The sequence below is a fragment of the Rhinatrema bivittatum genome, chromosome 5 (assembly GCF_901001135.1).
Source record: "Rhinatrema bivittatum chromosome 5, aRhiBiv1.1, whole genome shotgun sequence".
Classification (NCBI taxonomy): domain Eukaryota; kingdom Metazoa; phylum Chordata; class Amphibia; order Gymnophiona; family Rhinatrematidae; genus Rhinatrema; species Rhinatrema bivittatum.
In genome coordinates, this window is record NC_042619.1 from 350,359,564 (window position 1) to 350,380,323 (window position 20,760).

The 20,760-nt window shown below is 43.7% G+C and overlaps 1 protein-coding gene across 3 annotated transcripts in view; it reads left to right on the forward strand.

The window, feature by feature from the left end:
• GCC2 (GRIP and coiled-coil domain containing 2) overlaps window positions 1-20,760 on the forward strand; it is a 122,199-nt gene that overhangs the window by 88,283 nt on the left and 13,156 nt on the right. For all 3 annotated transcript variants that reach the window (XM_029604578.1, XM_029604579.1, XM_029604577.1), the window contains 5 exons: window positions 1,709-1,846; window positions 13,276-13,397; window positions 14,391-14,567; window positions 15,641-15,858; window positions 20,204-20,398. In XM_029604578.1, the coding sequence (XP_029460438.1) occupies window positions 1,709-1,846; window positions 13,276-13,397; window positions 14,391-14,567; window positions 15,641-15,858; window positions 20,204-20,398 (850 nt within the window). The remainder of the gene's footprint in view (window positions 1-1,708; window positions 1,847-13,275; window positions 13,398-14,390; window positions 14,568-15,640; window positions 15,859-20,203; window positions 20,399-20,760) is intronic.

Sequence of the window (20,760 nt, forward strand, 5' to 3'; positions counted from 1 at the left end):
AGCCTTATGGAATATAATGTTGTTGTAACTGCTCACGGGAAGGGTGATACTGAAAGGCATTTCTGCGTTTTATCTGTAGACATAGCCTGCTATAAAGCTGTCTGCTCGAGATGTGGGGAAACTTGCGCACCCGGGTCCTTTCGCGCAGACCAAGTGGGAAGCGTTCCCAGGATGGGGTTGGGAAGGGGTTTGCACTCGCTTGCATATTTTGGGGATTTTCAAAAGTATGCATGTAGATTTTTTTTTTTTTTTTCCCCCAGGAAATTTTCCATGCACAGAACACATGGCAGGTATATTTGGTGGGATCATTTACAAAGTGGACTTGTGTGCATAAATCCACTTAAAAAATGAATATAATGTGCAGCCTCATTTTTTTTTTTGCTGTTTAATTTAGATAAATTGTTTGAAAATTGCCCCCACCAAAGGGAGAAGGTTATAAACCTCAAACTTGACAAAAGTAGTCTCTTTCACTCATGCCTGTATTATATTAAAGCTCTATGAAGATTTACTAATAAGGCAGTAAGAGAATTATTATATTAAAGCGTGCATATTAGCAAAACAATAATGTTTCTCACCCTGCGGTTCTTTACCACAACTCGATGACCAAGGCTGCTGAGTGGCAAGAGATTCCATATTCCTTCTCTCCTCTTCCAATCCTCTGCCATCCAATCAGGTCTCTTGATACTGTGCTGTCTCTCCTTGGGTTGTGGCGGGAATTAGTCCATCCAATCAGGTCTCTTGATACTGTGCTGTCTCTCCTTGGGTTGTGGCGGGAATTAGTCCATCCAATCAGGTCTCTTGATACTGTGCTGTCTCTTCTTGGGTTGTGGCGGGAATTAGTCCATCCAATCAGGTCTCTTGATACTGTGCTGTCTCTCCTTGGGTTGTGGCGGGATTGCTTCCTTGTGACACACCACGTTCCTCTTTTAACAGAGTCTGTGATTGCAAGGAAAGTGCCAGCATGGTCTCTGATCTGCCAGTGCACTCACAATGTCTTTGAAAGCTTTTATTCCCCAAAACAAGCTTACCCAGCTCATTTCACTGGTATAGCAAGCCTTGCAGTTTCAGCTTTACTTTATGGTGGTAAATTAATCGTGCAGCGATTGATTTTTTTTTTTTTTTTCTGATATTGCAAAAATCTCATCCAGAACCGAGGGTCAAGAATCTTAACCGAGAATTAAACCCCAGGACGAGAGCACTGCCATTACTTCAGATGGAAACGTCTCACATACCTGCCTGCACCGGGCTAAACTGTAGCCACCATTGCCACCTTTTTTTTTATTTTTCTAATCCGGCTGGATTTTTGTGTGAGAAATAAGTTACCCACACAAAATTTAGCTGAGGAGCAGAAGGCAATTTTAGAAAATTGAGTTTTTGTCCAGGTAATGCCAAAAGTTACCCAGCAAAGCTTTTGAGTATTAACCTCTACATTAACTTCTATTTTGTGCGCCTATAATGTTGTGTGCCTAAGTGGTGAAGTTTAATTCACAGTTAGCTGTCCCGTGGCCTGTGGAAATTCATGCAGAGCATCAGGCTTGGGTGTCCAGCTCCTCCTGTTCAAAGTCTTGGTCCAAAATTATCCTAAGGAGCAGCCCTTATGTGCTCTGTGTATTGTTTCCTTAGTTTCAAGTTCCTTCGTTTCATGTAGGCTGTCTGTCAAGCCAACGTCTTATATTTCATGAACGCTGACATCAAAATATTGTTGCAGATTCAGGTTGCAGAGCTTACAGCAGAAAAGCACAAAGTGCAGGAACAGCTGCGAATATCTATAGAGCAGCAGCAGCGCTCCATCAGCACTTACCAGCAGAAGATCGCGGCTTTGCAGGATGCGTGCAGTACAGCAAAGGTACTTCTCATTTTCTATGAAATAAATCGACATATATCTTTCTACCGGGCAATATGAATAGTTGCGCCCCCAGCGTAACCCTTCACCATAGTATAATAAGAGCAGCATATCAGCTCTGTATGTAGATAATTGGCTCACAAACTCAGCTTGTTGGAAGTGCACAATTTTGGTGTGTGTGTATGTATGTGTGTGTATATATATATATATATATATATATATATATATATATATATATATATATATAGAATATTCATGGAAATGTAGAAATGATGGTAGAAAAGGACCAATGGTCCATCCAGTCTGCCCAGCAAGCTCATGGAAGTTTCTGCTGCGCCATACAAGTCACCCCCATACTTATCACTTTCCCAAACTGTCAAAGTCAGGACCCTTGTTGCTTGCTGTTTGCCTCCAATTCCTCGTTACCTTCTGCCGTAGAAGCAGAGAGCAGCATTCACAATTACAACCAATTTTCAACATATTGGCATTGCATAGAGCAGTATAACAAACCTTGAAGGACGCAAGTGAGAGAAGAGAACACAAATAAATCCAGTAAATGTTTACTACCCCATTAAAGGCAAATTACAATTTCCCACCAGGCAAGCCCCTCGTTAATTTAGGTTATTAAGGCAAGCAAAGGACCTATTGTGTTTTAGAAAGGTTCCCGTATCTTAGGACCATTTGGGTAAAAGTCCCACATTTAAAATGTACTGTACTCCATCGTATATACTCAGCAGAGCATCTCAACCATTCAACTTACTGATGATGAGGAAATATTCCTCCAGTGACAGCAGCATTATGTCTGACAGCAACTAATAGGTGATAAGGTAATATAACAATAATGTTCAATTGTAAAAACTCCTGTTTTATTCTTCTTCTGTTTTATGTAAACCGCTAAATGTAGCGACAGTTATTGTTCCTTGTGAACCGGGGTGATATGTATATTATACAGGAACCTCCGGTATATAAATCATTTAAATAAATAAATAAAATAAGGCAAATCACATCCTGTTTTCTTAAGGGGAAGAGAATCACTGGGTGGTAGCCCCAAAAGAATAACCACAGGGATCCATTGGCAGTTTAAACCTATAATGTGATGGACCCAGGACAAAAATCTCTGACCAGTATATATCTGTATCTCAGGGCATGACCCCCAAATGTGAGAGAGTCCCTTTCTTCCTCACAATTTCTCCAACAGTTATATGTGTGTTAATAAGACCCATCTTTTTCAATTTGTCTGTGGTGTGATACCAAGATTTTATTCCCAGATTGAGTAAAAAAAAAAAAAAAGGGGGGGGGGGGGTATTTAATAAAAGCAAAGAGGAATTTTGTAACTGCTGCTTGCAGACCCCTGGATAGTTTGTCCCATGAGCTTGCAGACTCCCGGTGGAATTTCCCTTGAAAATCTCACAGCATTGGTCTCTTCAGGAGGCTCTGGGGATCTGCTCAGACGCCTGGGGCTTGGTCACACTGCAGGAACAGAGAGGGATCCCAGGGATTTGGACGACTCTGATAATCCACAGGAGGATCCTGCAAATCCTCATGGGGCAGACCCAGATGTGGATCCGAATACTGATCCTGATATTAATAAAGACGGCCCTGATCTGGATGAGATACCAGTGACGGAAGGGGACGACCCTAGGGTGGTCCGCCTGTTTAAGAAGAAGGAGCTGCGTCCCCTCCTTCCCAGGTTTTGGAGGAGCTAGGGGTTAAGGTTGCTCAGAAAGTGTCGGGTGAATTGGGTCCTGGATGGGCTGCAAGGTCCTCTTAGTGCTCTTCCCATTGCCTAAGAAAATTCAGAAGCTGGTAAGCTGGGAATGGGACCCCCCAGTGACGGGCTTGAAGGTCAGTAGGGCAATGGCAAAGCTTTACCCATTAATGGAGGAGACCCTGCATCTCATAAGGGTTCCAAAAGTGGATGCTGCGGTTTCCGCTGTTACCAAAAAGACAACTATTCCAGTGGTGAGTTCAGCCGCTCTGAAGGATGTGCAGGACTGCAAATTGGAGATTCAGTTAAAGCAGATGTTTGAGGTATCTGCCTTGAGCCTCTATGCGACCGTCTCTGGCAGTATGATGCAGAGGGGCCTGTTCGTGCTGGGTTCAGAATACACAGGAACAGGCTTCAGACCCATGCACTCTGCTGTTCTGAAGCAGTCTTTGGGACAACAGCCGCCCTTTCAGGGTGCCAGCAGATCCTTCAGGGATGCTGCCGGTCAGGGGACCGGAGGAGGAAAGTTAGCACAATGAAGCCAGGGGTGCCCATTCTTCAGTGGAAGCGGTAGGGGGAAGATTATCCTGCTTTTACAAGGAATGGACCAAGATTTCCTCTAACCACAGGGTCCTGGAGGTGGTAAGAGAAGGTACGCATTAGAATTTTCGCACCCTTTCAGGGAGGCCTTTCTAGAGATCTACTGCTCATCTTGTAGCAAGCAGGAAGCAGTGAGGGGACTCTGCAGAGGCTGTTAAATGCAATTATTCCAGTCCTGCTTGCCCGTCAGGGCAGGAGAGGTACGCCAATTATTTCATGGTTCCCAAAAAGGAGGGGATACCTTCTATCCCATCCTAGACTTGTAAAAGGTGAACTTAGCTTTACAGGTTCCGCATTTTCGCAAAGAGACGTTGTGCACAGTCATAGCAGCAGTCTGCAGGGGAGAGTTCCTGGTGTCGGACCAAACAAAGGCTTACCTCCCTATTCCTATTCGGAGGAACCATCAGAAGTTTCTACAATTCATGGTTCTGGGACAGCATTTTCAGTTCTTGGCAGCTTGGCAGGGCACCCTGAACTTTCACAAAGGTGATCAATGGTTGTGGCAGCAACCTTGAGGTAAGAAGGGATTTTGATCCATCCATATCTGGCGATTGGCTCATTCAGATGGAGGAGGAGGATGGTCGATCCATCTGGCAAGCTATGGAAAGGTTGAGTTCACTGGGTTGGGTGATAAATTTGGCAAGGAGTCAACTGGTTCCAACCCAGTCGTTGGAATATCTGGGAGCACGATTTGATACCCAGAATGGAAGGGTGTTCCTGACCCTGGACAGATTGTCGAAGTTGCTACGTCTGCCAGTGCCCAAAGTCTGGGATTATTTGCAGGTACTGGGCTTCATGGCTTCCATGTTGGACTTGGTTCCGTTGACCTTTGCTCAAATGTGACCTTTGCAGAAGGCACTCTTGTCTAGGTGGAATATATTGTCAGAGAAGTATCACCTGCCTTTACCTCTTCTAGGAAAATCCAGGTCCAGTCTCTCATGGTAGCTCTTACAACAGCTGGGAAAAGAGAGTAGATCTGGAGGCACCGGACTGGGTGGTAGTGACCACAGATGCCAGCCTCAAGGTTTAGGAGGCAGTATATCAGGGGTGGTCTGCCCAAGGTCTTTGGTCAACAGCAGAGGTGTCCTGGTCTATCAATCGCCTGGAGAAGAGGGTAGTCCACAGGGCCCTGGAGGCATACATCAGTCATCAAGGAGGGACAAACGCGTTGTGGAAGGATCAGCGATGTTTGGGCGGAATTTCACCTTGAGGGAATAGCGGCATCTTACGTCGCGGGAGTGGATAGTGTACAAGTGGATTTCCTTGGGCAGGAACAGCTAGATCCGGGGGAATGGGAGTTGTCCCCAAGGTCTGGGATTGCATTTGTTCCAGGTGGAGCATTCCTCAGTTGAATCTCATGGCAACATTTGCCAACACAAAGCAGGCAAGATTTTTCAGTCGCAAACGGGAAGTAGGGTCAGAAGGGCTAGATGTGGCCGACAGGAGTTCTACTGTATATGTGTCCTCCTTGGCCACGTGTCGGTCGAGGCTTGAAGCACATAGAGATGCCAGGGATGGTGGTGCTGGTGGTGCCAGAGTGATCGTATCTGTTGTGGTTTGTGGATCTGGTGTATCTCATGATAGACTGACCCCTCAGGTTGGCTCACCTGCCAGGGTTGCTTCAACAAGGACCCATATTTTCGGATTGGGAGGATCGCTTTAGTCTCGCGATCCTCCCAATCCGACACAACTGCCACCCTCTCAAAAGTCTTGGCTCCTAAATGATTACGGAGACTATCTCCACAGCTGTCTGCTGAAGGGTCGGCAGATTCTGGAGGCCCTTCATGCTCATTTTACAAGAGCCCAGGCTTTCCCTTGGATGGAGACTAGGGCTGTTACTCCAGAGGAGATTGTATTTGACTTCTATTCTGTCTTTCAAGCACTTCAAAGCAGATTACATTGTAAGGCGACCACTTGGTCTCCCTTACATTCCTTTTCTAAACCCTACAGATTTGGAAGTAGGATGTGGCCTTCGGGGCAGGCGTTCTCAGGGCAGTGCTAGCTTCTTCCCATCCACGTTAGTGTAGGCTTGGATACTTCCGGTGCTGCGCTATTCTCCTTGGTTGAAGGTATCTGGTCTTGCAGAAGGTTTTTACTCATGCCCTAAAATGAAAACCCAAATACTATCTTTGCCACTTCATTTCTGTTTATATGTTCTTTCCCTTCTATTTCCAATTAGAATTTAGAGCAGAAGATTTATCTTGAAGGATTTTCTCCTATATATATTTGGGGTGTTTCTAAAGTTTAATTGTAGCTTTTAGGGGCAGTTTTTGCTTTGACATAAGGATACTGGCTTTGCTTACAATGACATCCTATTTACCAGTGATAATGTCACTGAAAAAGGTGTGTCATCTGTCTACATTTGCTAATAGGTGGTATAAATGCACGCATCTGGACTGGTATAGCAAGATTCAAGGAAAGGAAATTAACAGGTATCATTCAATTTCTCCATTAGGAATGTGGCATGGTCTAGTGGTTAGACTGTTTACTTTTTCTCTGACTTCTGGTAAGTCACACACTCTTCCTGTGCCTCAGTTTACTCATCCACAATGGAGTAATAGTAATAAATAAGTGATCTTCTCCCCTTGCTCCTTTGGAAGTTTCAAAGAATAGTGGTGTCAGGTCATCCGTCCCAGAGGCTAAAAATATAACGCAGTCTTTGATCAGGTTATATAATTACAAATTATTTAAAACCAGATTGCTGTGGAGTAAACACGTTAAGATTACAGAACTGTTGTAAACCTGCTGCCAGGGGCATTGTTAGGTGCTTCAAGATCCAGTGCACAGGCTCCATAGGTCCTTTCTCTACCCATCAGGGTTGCCAGTTTTTCCATAGACCAGGACTAGATGCTTGAGGACTGGGAAGAGGGGACCTGACCCTTACATCATTTGCATAAGCTAGCATAAATTTGCTGCTGCCCCCAACCTGCCTTCTCTGTTCCTTCTATTCTAGCATCCCCAGGACAGTGGCAATGATCAATTTACAATGGATCAACAGAATCAACAGGGCAATCAATGATGAGTGATGCACTCATAATGTGAAACACCATAAGAATGATGGAGCATAATCTGCAGATGTGTGCATTCCATGAATTGTGTGTGCACGTGTATTATGGATGCCATGTTCATTTTTTCCAATGTTATGGAAATATGAATGTGTCAAAGAATAAATATTTCTAAACAACCGATGAAAGGAATATCCAATAATTAAAAACTCATAACAATTTTTAAAAATATCTCAAACACCGGTAAATATTTAAAAACAGCAGACACATCAACTAACACTGAACAATTAAAACAGATATGGATTTTTAAAAATCGCCCCTCCCCCCCATTATCTGGGAACTTCTGATTTCCAGTCATCCTGAGATTGTTGTGAGTTGGTTGGGAGGGAGAGGTGTGTACAAAAACTTTCTTCTCTTTCTCACTATGCACACATACTCTGTCTCTCACCCACACAAACACATGCTATGTTTCTCTCTCTCTATTCCTGAAACATGCAGGTAGAAGTAATCTCCTCCTTGGGCCAGTGTCTCTCTCACACACTTGCGCACGCGTGCTCGCTCTCTCTCTCTCATACACACTTTCACATTCTTTCTTTCTCTTACACGTATGCTCGATTACATAAGTTTACCTATGCTCGCACATACTCCTCATACTTGCTCTGAAATGCTTGCATACGCTCACATATTCTTTTCCACACGTGCTAACATACATGCTCACAGGTGCTCACATGCAAATATTACTCCAGGCCTTGGTGTGTGCCCTCACATATGCTCACACACAAGTTGTCTGATACATGCTCTCATGCTTTTTCTCATATATGCTGCATCACATGCTCATACAATGTTCTCATACCCGTGTTCTTGCTCACGCGTGCACACACATGCTCTCCACAAAGCATGCAAGATACCGATAGCAGCAGTCTTCTGCCATGACAATGCAGCAATGACCGAGTGGAACACAAGCAGCCTTGACCTCCACGGAAGTGCAGCAATACTGGACAGTGCAGGGCAAGACATGTCTGGGATTGAAAAATAAACTTAGTGGGTACCATGGCTGAGACTGAGCTTTGGGACACAGGTCCCGTGAGTTTAGTGCTAATAATGCCCCTGCCTTTTGTTATGCCTTCTGAAACCAGCACTGACTTTTTTTTTTTTTTCATTTTGTTTGTTAAAATAAAATAAAGTGGCTCAGAAACCCAATTTAATTCTAAACTAACATCAGATTGATGTGCTTGTGAGGTTAGGATGGTGATGAATCATAGACCCTATTCTGTACTATTTCTCGGTTTGGGAGAATTCCATTCCATTAAATTAGTTTAGTGCTAGATTAGCATATACTTGTAACTGGTCATTCTTTGAAATTATTTAATGTATGTTAAAAGTATGTTTTTGCATGTCATGTGCATAGAATCTCTCCATTACATAAATTCACGTTTTGTTTTTGGAAGATATGCATTTATCCTGATGATTTAGAACAGATGCATATATATATATATATATTTTAAACTATGAACATTACTGTGACATTACAATAAATATGAGCAGGGCCAGTGCAAGAATATTTGGCGCCCTAGGCGAACCTTTGGTCATGCACCCCCCTGTTATGTACCTACAACCCAGTGCTACCCTCCTGTCAGCAGGAGTGGCTCCAACACAGCTCTCCCTTCTTTGCTGATATTGGTTCTCGCACAGCACCCCCTTCATAAATTTGCCCATCAAATTGCTTCTTTGAATGGTAAATCAACAGTCATTGTTTTACATTCCAGTGTAACCAAACATAATAGACAACCTCAGCCCAAACAGAGAGTATTGCAAATGGCATTCTGGGAGTTTGACCATAAGAAAGTAGTTGCTTTCTTGGGTTCGTTCTTGGTTTTGGTGTGGTTTGGGATGTTTTTGGCTGATCTTAATTTTCTCTCTGAGGACAAGCAGGAATGGTCGTCTTCACACGTGGGTGACATCATCGGATGGAGCCCGGCACAGAACTTTGATCTCAAAGATTCTAGAACTTTCAAAATGCCCTCCTGAGCACGTGCAGCTGAACTTATCACCCTGCCCCCTAGGTGGATCCCTCAGCCTCTTTTTTTTTTTTTTCCCCGCGGAGTTGTGTGATCGTGGGAGCCGTGTGAATCATGGTATTCAGCTTTGCTTTCTCCTCACACTTTTTGTAAGTAATTTGTTCTAGCGCTGCTGCTATTTTTCTTTCCTTTACCTTATGGTAGTTTTTAGTTTCTTTTCCTTTTTTCTCTTCTTTCCATTGTCTGCCATCCGCATGGCAGGCCTTAGTCGCTGTGCAGTCTGGCAGTCTATTTCTATCTCTTATTTAAAAAAAAAAAAAAAAAAAATACTGCACCTGCAACTTAGTATGTGTCCTCTCCTTGCTCTGATTGGTTTTGTACCTTTGTCAGGTGCTGGCACGACTGACTGAATGCAGTCTATGGGTGATCCGTTTAGGCCGCTGAGCCTGGGGACTCACCTGAGTTCTACCCAGGCAGGAGTTCCATGTCGTTTCACCAATCGATCGGCATCGATGGAGGTTGACAGTGCAGAGATCGAGGACCACGCTGTTTCTGTGTGTGGGAGAGCTCATCCTCCCCACATTCAAACGAACTAGTCTTCATGGGCAAGAGACCTGGACGATATAGCTTCCCCTCCTGCTTGCCAGTATGGCAATGCAGTCTCTTTTTGTGAAAAAGGGTGAGAAGGAGTCTGAGCAAGCAGCTTGCTGCCACACCCTTGGTGCCATGCCCAGTAACAGTTGCCCGTGCATATCTGTGACCAGCACACCGTTGATCTGACACATCGATGTCAGCACCACCTCGGGGACCAGGACTGCCATTGAGCGCCATGGTCACCCTTGACACCATCGAGGTGCTGGGGTGCCCTCAATGCCATTGGGGTGCATGACCGCCCTTGATGCCATAAGGGCCTTCTGTACTGTAGGCATCTGTGGACGTGGAGTCTCAATGCACTGGCGTAAATCAAGCGCTTTGGGCCTCGATGTGGCAGAGTAGTAGCACTGATCTCTAGTGTCTGGGACCAGGTCTGCCATCAAGCGCCATGGTCCCCCTCAATGTCATTGGAGCTGCCCTCGATGTCGATGCCGTAGTGCCCTCGATGCTTTGGTGCCATCAATGCTCTCCATGCCTCGGTGACTTTGATGCCCTCAATCCCATCAAAGTGTGTGAGTGGCCCCTTTCGATGCCATCGAGGTGCGTGATCTCGATGCAGCCCTCGATGTCGAGGGGCGTGGCCTCGATGCCGCCCTTGATGCTGTCGAGGTGTGTGGCTGCCATGGAGGCCTTCGGGCATGTTGGCCACTGATGCCTTTTGTTGCCATTCTTGAAAATTTTGAACACCACCACCAAGGCACTGTGATTGCCATTGAGCACCTTGGTCATCCACAAGGTCGTCGACCGCCAGGGCTCTTGAGAGCCCTCAAGTGCCACTGAAGCCCTCTAGCGACAGGGATATTGGCCTTGAACAGATCGAGCACCAGGATCACCATTTACTCAAGACAGCCTGGTACACCGATGCTTACAGATATGTAGTGGTCTAGTGCCTTCGAGGCGTCTTGGCGGTGTCCTGACTGGACATTGAGGGGCATTGTGCTGTTGCATTACTGGCCTACGGTGATCCGGCACCATGGATGCTGATGATCTCAGGTGCCCTGAGCTGCTGGGATCAGAGGGCATCGGAGGCCCTACCTGGATTCGTGCACCATTGGTGTTAAGGAGCGCTAGTGAGGCTATCATCAGGCATAGCCACTGGCAAAGGACACCATCGAGCTTGCAGCATTGACGTCCTCAAACGGATAGGTGAGCCAAGGGGAATAGTTGATTGCACTGGCAGTCATTGGTTCCTCTGGGCACCAATGAGGCATGTTGGGACTGCAGAGCCTCTGCAGGTGCCTTGGTTCCACTGGTCCATCGATGCCTTCGGGCACTGGGGTCTCTATTGGTGCCACTGGGCTGTTGAGGTCCAAGGGCGCCTGTGGTGCCAGGGATAACGCTATATACCATCAAACTGATCAAGATTCGGTTAAGTGCTATTGAAGCCCTGGGTGCAGCGTCGTTTGATGCCCTTGATGTGATCCATCATTGATGAACATGAAAGCGCTATGGGCACCGTAACCCGTGTGGGCACCAGTGAACGCGGTTGGATGCCGCATGGTACAACTGCAGAGCACCATGGCCACCATTGGTCGCCATGGACTTCGCTGCTGTCGTTCCCTGAGGGGAACAGCTGTTAGCCATTCCTGATGCAGTTTCACGGGCTGTGTCCAGCCTCCAGGAGCGTTATCAGGTACTGGAGGAGGCAACACCATAGAACGTCACCCACCATTATGCCCTACCCAGAGCCTCAGGGGGGTACTGGGGATGCCATAGTCATACTGTTCCTATGCACTCCACTAGGAGTTACAGTGACAGTGGAGCGCAATATGAGCGGTCTGGTACATCAAGGCATCTACTCCAAGCGCCTCGGGCAATGGCAGGCAGCATCCTCCCTGTCTGTGCACTTCTCTGCCATCGTCGTGTCACGTTCTCAGCCTCCTCGTCAGTTCTGCACCACAAAGTACTGGGGAGCACTGGTGAAGGAGTCATCACACATTCTGTGCTTTGCCTTTTGGCAGCGCACAGCCACCAACTCTAGCCCTTGGGCCTTGCTGTGTTGTGTGATTCTACCCACAAGCACGGCGAGTCGGCTCATAGGTGTGCCCCCGTCCATAGGATGGGATACCACTGTATGAATATTGGCCAGTATTCTTTTACAGCGGAGGGTACTATTCTCCAGTTGCCCTCTACATTGTGGGCGTGTGTGGTTGTTTCCCTCGTGGCAAACACAACAGGTTGTGCGCCACAGCCATAGGACTGACCTAGGACTGCATTCCTGGTCAGAAGACACCAAAAAGGTAGTGTTGGGAGTCGTTTTCCTCCTCAGAAGAGGAATTCATTTAAAATTGTTTGTATACTGCCTTTACAATAAAAAATTAGTCAAAACAATTTATAGTAAAACATCCATAAAATTGGTCAAAAAAACGGTTAACATTAACATATATACATAAAGTAGATAAAACCAGAAAAACGTTAAAATAAACTAACAAAACATAAAAGAAAAAAAAGTAACTGACCATGGCTAGAGTTGAATTAGGTAAGTTGTGAGATATAGGAGTTGAAAGCTCTAGAAAACAAGTTTTTATGTTTTTCTTGAAATCTTTGGAGCTGGTAATTTGATGTAATGAATCAGGTAAGGAGTTCCAAAGTGAAAGACCAGCGACAGAAAAGGCTCGTTTCCTGATGTCCAAACTAACTAAACAAATGGACAAAATGTTAAGGAGGTTTTTGTTTAAGGTTCGAAGCTGTCTAGTGGTTGTACATATGGAGGGCGGAGCATAACCAGATAGAGGATCGGTTATGTATAAGTGAGTGAATGATAGGTATGATTTTATATTGAATTCCGAAACTAATCGGAATCCAGTGTAGGGAATATTGTATGGGGGTTTTGTGATTTTTATAAAGAAAAAGCAGTTAAAATACGAGCGTCCGAACTTTGAATCAATTGAAAAGGTCGAAGGGAAGAGTCAGGAAGACCAAGGTAAAGAGCGTTACAGTAATCAAGACCAGAGAAAATTAAAGCATGAAGAACGGTATGGAAATCATGAAAGAAAAGAAGAGGGCGAAGGCAAAAGGGAGAGAGGTGGTGCTTTCAGCACTGTGCTATTTCCCACTTTATCCTGCTCGGACACTCTATAGCTAGGGACTCACCCATGTGTGAGGACTACCATCCTGCTTATCCTCTGAGGAAGCAGAGTTGCTTACCTGTAACAGGTGTTCTCCAAGGACAGCGAGATGTTACTCCTCGCAAAACCCACCCGCCTCCCCTGGGAGTTGGTTTCTCCATGTATGAGCTATATCATGGACTGAGGGACTCTGCCTAGGGGGGCAGGGTGATGACTACAGCTGCACATGCTCAGTAGGGCACGTTTGAGATCAAAGTTCCATGCCGGGCTCCATCCGATGACATCGCCCATGCGTGAGGACTAACATCCTGCTGTCTTCGGAGAACACTGTTACAGGTAAGCAACTCTGCTTTCTTGTTTGCTTGATTGTATTTCACAGGCAGAGCAAGCTGCTGTCCAATCCGAGTTTGAAGGCTACAAAGTTCGTGTTCACAATGTTTTGAAACAACAAAAGAACAAATCTGCTTCTCAGCTTGAAAACGAGACAGTCAAACAAGAGAGGTAAAGGACATGGGCAAGAGATCTCCTGCACTTCAGTTTAGCCAGCTCAGATGGTTTTACTTTCCCTGCTCCCGTACCCCAGAAGGAGAAATTAAGCTGTCTGTAACTTGCAGGAATTAGAAGTTACCTCCCTACTGGCTTCTCAGAAGGCTTATACGGGCCAATGCAATATCGGCACGCATAAAACAGGCACTCGTGATTGCGCGCCCGCTCTCCTAACACGCACTGATCCACCGTTCCTGGGCACCCAATTTAATATGTAAATGGGCTGCCATGGTAAAAAAAAAAAAAAAAGGCGCTAGAGGAATCTCCTTGGCATCCGGCGCCCAGGAGAGGTGGCCGTCAGTGAGGTTTAAGAAACAGATACTCATTTTACGAGCACTGGCGACATTTTTTTTTTTTAATTTTTTTCCCCTTACTCCTTTTTTCAGTTCCTCCAACTTAATATCTCCGCGATATTAAGTTGGAGGAACCAGAGAAAAGCAGTACTATCTGCTTTTCTGTTTACTTTAGGAGCTCCTCAGGAATTAATGCCTGCTCCGGGGCAGATGTTAAATTTTGAGAATAAAAATGTGCATGTTGGATACACTTTTTTTTTTTTTTTGCATAGATGGGTAATAGCTAATAGCCTCACCAACGTGAATTTACATGTGATAAGCACTGTTAGCCACATGCTGGTTTGGACATGCATTTTGTACACACTAATCCCCTTATTGCATAATGAAATTAGTCCATGCTAGGTGCCACTGGTTTGTTTTTTTTGGGTTTTTTTCATCTGCATTGGAGGGTAGGCAACTTTTAAAGAGTTTTTACCCATGAGTAAGCTCCCATTTTACCTATGGAAATCCCTTTAAAAATTGCCCCCAAAATAGAGATCAGATAAATTTTCTAAGATTAATTAAGGTAGTTTTGTGGCCTGGTAAATTGGATGACCCATAATATGAATATTAGCAATCTTAGCATTTCATCAGTTTTATTTTATATTTCTTGAAGAGAGCACATGGAAATGAAGATGGAACAATTAAAAGCAAAACTGCAAGATACCCAGCAGAATCTGCATATTAACGTGACCGAGCTGCAGACATTACAAATGGAGCATGATACTCTACTGGACAGACACAACAAGATGCTGCAGGAAACAGTGGCTAAGGAGGCGGAACTCCGAGAGAAGTGAGGCCCTTTAATGTTCAAATGTAAAACGTCAGCATTGTCCAGCTAACGTAGCTGGTTAACTTTAGGACTTCCAAAGAAATATAGAAATGACGGTAGAAAAATACCAATTGGCCCATCCAGTCTGCCCATTAAGCTCCCATGCTTATTTTCCCATACTTATCTGTTTCATCGACCACCAAGTTCAGGGCCTTTGTTGGTAACTGTCTGATCCAAATTTCCTGCCACCCCCTGTCAGTGATGCAGAGAGTAATGTTGGAGGTGCATCAAAGGTGAGCATAAGGCTTATGGTTAAGGGTAGTAACAGCCGCATCAAGCAAGTTACCCCGATGCTTGTTTACCCAGACTGCATAGATGAATGCCTTGTTGATCTGTGCCGTCTGGGTAAACTGTTCTAAAGATCGCTGGGTAAACTTCTCCAGCTAACTTTGATAGTTGGGTATATTCAGCGGCGTGTCGAGCTGCTGAATTTCCCAGCTAAGTCAGCCGGAGAAGTTTACCCAGTTAACTTTGCAAGTCACCCAGTGGCTAAAAATGGACCTCAAAGTTTTCTGGGTAAATGTATTCGAATAACTCTAGACCTGTTCTCCACCATGACCAGACTTGCCTGGCTGAGTTTAAACCCCCTCCTCTGGAACGCCCTCACGCCAGATAATGACAAACTTATCGGCCCAGTGGAGGTGGATATTTAAACCTTTGGATTGTCCAGCTAAGTCCCGAATTTATTTATTTTATTTAACATGTTTTGTATACCATCATTCGGTTTCGCCATCAGAACAGTTTACAGTGGTCATATTAATGACATTATGTTACACAATTAAGTAAACACAGTTATATGATGATATGTCGTTGTACATTGTCTTAGAAGTTCTTATGTTGGCCATAGTGTTGCGTTGGGTGGGAGTCTGGTGGTATTGATGGGAGAGTTGATTTGCGTAGGCTCTGGTGAAAAGCCAGGTTTAGCCAGACAAACCCTTTATAATAATGGATCCCAAGAAGTTCCAGTTTGGGGAAGCAGCTTTTTTTGTTGATTTATTTGTCCGACCTTTTTCCCCACTATGTTAATGTTTCAGACTCTGTACGGTTCAGTCTGAGAACATGGTTTTGAAGTCAGAGCAGGCGCAGACTGTGAGCCAGCTGACGGCTCAGAATGAAGCTCTTCGGAACAGCTTCAGGGACCAAGTGCGGCAACTTCAAGAAGATCACAGGAAGACCATGGAGAGCTTGCAAGAGCAACTGTCCAAAGTAGAAACTCAACTTTTCCAGCTCAAGAGCGAACCTAGTATCACAAGTAAGTATGGGTGCTACGGACAGACCAGACCATCCTTGGCTTTGGTTCTGAGTTTTTATACATGGATGCTGTTGGTAACACACATTCTTTGAAATTTTTCGTACTTCTAAATACCCTTTTCAACCTTAGTGGGGCATAACAGTACCTTTGCAGAGAATGACTTACAGAACATCAGATGGGGGTTTCTTTTGATTGTGTATCAAATGAGATTTTCATCGAGAAGGTTAAGTTAAGAGATTTTTTTGAGTCTGAAAAGTAGTGATCAGGAAATGCTTTAAGATTCCCTACTGTAGTAGTTTGAGGCCCTCTCGTTTTTATTGAGGCCTTAATCATTTGCGTTTGACAGATACAGTATCTGTAAGACCTTTTGCAGGTAAAAATTAAGGGCCTGGTATTTTAAGGTTTTTTTTTTCCCATTCTATGTCTATGAATCAAAAATCCTCAGTAAATTGGACTCTTAGGAGTGAATTTTCAAAGGAGTTAGATGCATAAAAGTAGCATAGGTCATAGCAATTTTCAAAATGTCTTATGCGCATAAATCCTTTTGAAAATTTCCTCCTTAGAGTGGGCACATGGTAATACATGCAAACAAATGGTTAAATTAGCGGCCACCATGAACAAATTTGTATACTGTGTTGCACATGAGAACCTTTTTGTGCGCACAGCTCGATGAGAGGTGATGGTCCCAAGTATCTTTAGGAGAAGCTGGCTTGGCATAGACCTAGTCGTATGCTCCAGTCTTTGCAGGATAGCTACAGCTTCCTCTAGAAAATTGCACCATAAGCAGTACTTCGATCAAGCCTTTTCTACAATAGTTCCTCAGGTTTGGAACGATTTGCCTCTTCAGGTTACATCTGAATTAAACTGTCAAACTTTGCAAGCAAGTGTGAAGGTATGGTTGATGGTTTAATGAGGGCTCCCCTGGTAGGGTTCATTTCTAGTTCTGAGTATTGGCAGCATTTTCAGTTCAGTGTTTTATCTTTTTAGTCTTATTTTTGTTTTATGAGTTGGTTTTAGCTTTGTATAGTATGTTTGCTTTTTCAATTATTTGTGATTCTGTTTTAATAAGGAGTATGTTGATGTAAACCACTTTTATTGTATTTATTGATTATGCGGTATATTGTTAGTGGGAACATTGTTTTTAAGTTCATCACATATTGCAACCCCAGAATAATCTTTTTTTTTTTTTTTTTTGCTTATCAACACCTTAGCCTCTCCTCCAGCCTTCACCAAATTCCTTAATATTCCCCATACATGACTGATTTATCTATTTTTTTTTTTAAATCTAAAACAAGGGGTGGCTGGTTCCCTGAACAAGTTTGATCTGTGTGAGGGAGGATCAAACGGATTTCTCTAGTGAATAAGGTTGATTTTGAGTGATTGAAATTTTTAAAGATCCTAAATGATTAAAGCAAGATATCAGCTTTCATTTCAAAGCATTTCCTCAGAAGGAAAGGGGTTTTCTTAAGTGATGTGAGCTTAGGATACCCAGTTTTTTAAAGGATTTTCCCTACCCTGTACATATAGTACAGGGTAGGAAAATGTAATCTGCTTTGAAGTGTCTGAAAGATGAAATATCAAATAAATGTTTCTTCTTTGTGTTACTCACATCCACATACTGCAGGAATATCACCATCTTACAAGTGAAATCTCAAAAGCTTCACTCATTAATGGCTGAATAGTCAAAGGACATAAATCGGGTTTACAGAAAAGTACTGATCCTTGCAAGCATATAATACATGCAAATTGGTCAATTTGGGTAGCTATCCTTTCTTAAACAAAGAGAGAGTTTAACTAAACCTCAAAATTATCATCATCATGTTTCAAGTAAAATACAAACACCTTATATAATAATTAGCTGCTAGTGGAAAGATGTCGAGTAATCCTGTTAAAACTAAGAGCATGAAGAGGAGAGAGAAAAAAAAGCAAGTCTGAAAGGTTTGTGATTGAATTGTGTTCATGAGATATTGGCACATTCTTTGTTCAAAGTTTCATTCCCAGTGACACAGAATCTGCTTGCAGTTTACACAGTCATAACGTTTAAATAAGCAATTTCGGGCCTTGTGTTACATACTGCACCCTGGTGATTTGCTTTGTAAAACAACTCTACAACCTATTTTCTAGTCTGCTAGTCGTTAGCTTTGTAGAATAAACACTCATCAGCAATCAAAGCGATGCCGTCCTCGCATACCTTGCTCTCTAAACAAGATCACTTGCAGTGGTCGGTTGTTTGCCCAACTGAGCAGTGTGCATTTACCTACAATGGGTCTTCAAAAAGGACTTGTTCCTATGTGCCTCTGGGAAAAATCTCTATTGAATAAGGCCCAGTGTGCTCCCAGTAGGTCACGATGCCCCAGCATTTACCATCAGCTTTGTAACGCCACTAATGTTATGATTTGTACTGGATTGTACTAGAGGAGTTCATGCAGAAATATTGTGAATCTAGTAAAAAAAAAAAAAAAGCTGTTACGAGAGCTTAGTGAAGTTGTCTGCATCTGAAAAAATATCTGTCACATCTGGAGAAAGAAGATTGTGAGATCTGGAAAGTTTCATGTATTGCAATAGCCTTTCTGATAAAGTCTATTGAGACTTCTGTATCTAAAAAAAAAACCCCAAACAAACCTGAAAAATGTACAGCTTGTAAAGGTGTCTTGACCGATGGATGTTCTTATCAAAACAAGAGAGAAAATCTATTTTTACTTTACAAAGACTTTGTGGATCTAATACACAATGATAAACAAACGGCGTTTAATAGTTCACACTTTTTCATTGATAGCCGAAGGCAAGTTAAATTCAGTTACTGGTTTTATTTAATGCAATCTGTACCTGAGGTAATGGAGGGTGAAGCGACTTTCCCGAGGTTACAAGGAGAATGGGTGGGATTTGAACCCTGACTCCCCTGGTTCTCAGCCTGCTGCTCTAACCACTAGCCTATCTTCCCCTGTCAGTCTTTCTTGAGGAGGACAGATTTCAAAGTGATTTACTCGCATAAAAAGTGTTTTCTTGTCTTAATTAGCCGTCTAAAAATGGCCTTCCCTCAGTGCAGCTAAAAGTCCATACTTTCTCCCACAATGCCGCATCGAGCGGGGGCGTTGCCGGGACCCTGGTTAGATCAGAGAGAGGAATAGTCTGCATGTTTGTTGTGCGCTCTTTTCCAGCAAAAATCTACCCGCAGAGAAAGTGGATGCCAGTGATCACAGGTCTTGTATCCACAGTCAGTTTCTCAAAGCAAAAGTAAGGGCGGGCTTTTGCTTTGAAAATTGCTGCAATAGCCATCCCTAAAAAGTACACAGTCTTTGTCCCAACACCGAAAGTTTGAAAATTGTCCTCATCATAAAAAAAAAAGTGCATCTCATGTTAGTTTGTGTGTTTCTGTTACTGAACATTTCCTCCTGCTCCTTTCTTCTTCCAGCTCAGTCAGAACCAGGGTTGGGGATCCTGGCCTCATGAGCCTTTCCCCTGTTTTATCTCCCCCTGACTGTTCTCATTTTTGGTCATCGCAGCAATGGGGGTGGACTCAGGAGCCCTGTATTTTGTGTTGTAAATCCAGCCATTAGGTGCTCCCCTTGAGCAATGACTCCTCCCTTCCCCCGAAGAGCTGTGAGTGCTGCTTCCGCAGCAGCATCCCCTGCCAACCTGGGCATGGAAGACCCTGACACAGGGATCAAAGCGGGATCCATCCGCATGGCAGTGCACAGCACCGCCACCAGGTCAGCCCAACAATACCTTTTTCCTGTAACTTGTGCTTAAATTTATCCTCTTCTAGACAGAGACCTTTCATATGCTGAAGCTAACTCCAGAAAGTTCTTGTCGTCATGTTTTATAGCTCTCTCCATGTGGATTTAATATGAAAAATACTGACTTGCGTTACATTATTGCCATGATGGATTTAGCAGCTTGAACACACTTTCAATAAAGGTCACTAGGAAATTGCATCCAATCTGAATACAGAGATTGTGGGCTTTGAGACAGTTTGCTAGGAGAATTTGGAAGGTTCTCGATTCACATCCTGTGGTCTTGTTTCATAATCGTCTGTTCAGTTTCAGATGACTTGGCACCTGATCCAGTACAATTATTATAATTTTTCCAAAAAAGAAAACTTACAGTAAAATACTAAGCACACATGCAAATATCAGGAATCCGAAAAAGAAGGAAAAATATAACTGACAAATGTTTGGAATTTACAGCTTCATTGCGTCTACGCTTTTCCAGTGGGCCTGCTAATGGGTCCGTAGATGCTTTTCGATCTAGCATACTAAGTTTGAGTGCATCGATTTAAATGTGTTTACTGGCCATTCCTAGTTTATCTAAACACTTAAAAATGATATACGTGCATTCCTTTCAGGTTCTGCATCTTCCCACCAGCCAATGAAGAATTTGCGAGACAGAAGAAACCCTGACCTGCCGCCTCTTGATATGTACAAGGTGGCTAGAGAAGAGGGAGAAGGGATGGAAACAACCGAAACAGAGTCTCTGTCATCCACCAGTACCCATGTACCATCTTTAGAACAGCTGCTTAACTCTCCTGAAGCAAAGTTGGGTATGTCAGATTGTTGAATGTTTCCCTTTGGTTACTTAAGAGGAGCAGAAAAACTGAGTAGCCCATTTGGCTGCCTTTGGGATGTAAAACCTGTTACTGCTAGATCACCAAGTCACATCGTCGTGTTTTGATCTATTATTGAGTGAAAGGTTTCGGGTGAGTTCTGCCGAACAGGTGCCCATATCACTGATGGTATACCCGGAGGTTGTTGGGTATTATGGAACTGCTTGTATGGCAGTAGCTGGGCAAAGTATAATAGGGCTTTTTTTTCTAGGATTATTCCAATAACTGATCCCCTCCGTAAATAGGTTGGAGTCCCAATTCTGTTGTTTTATTTCTTTTCGCAATCCAATGAATTCTCA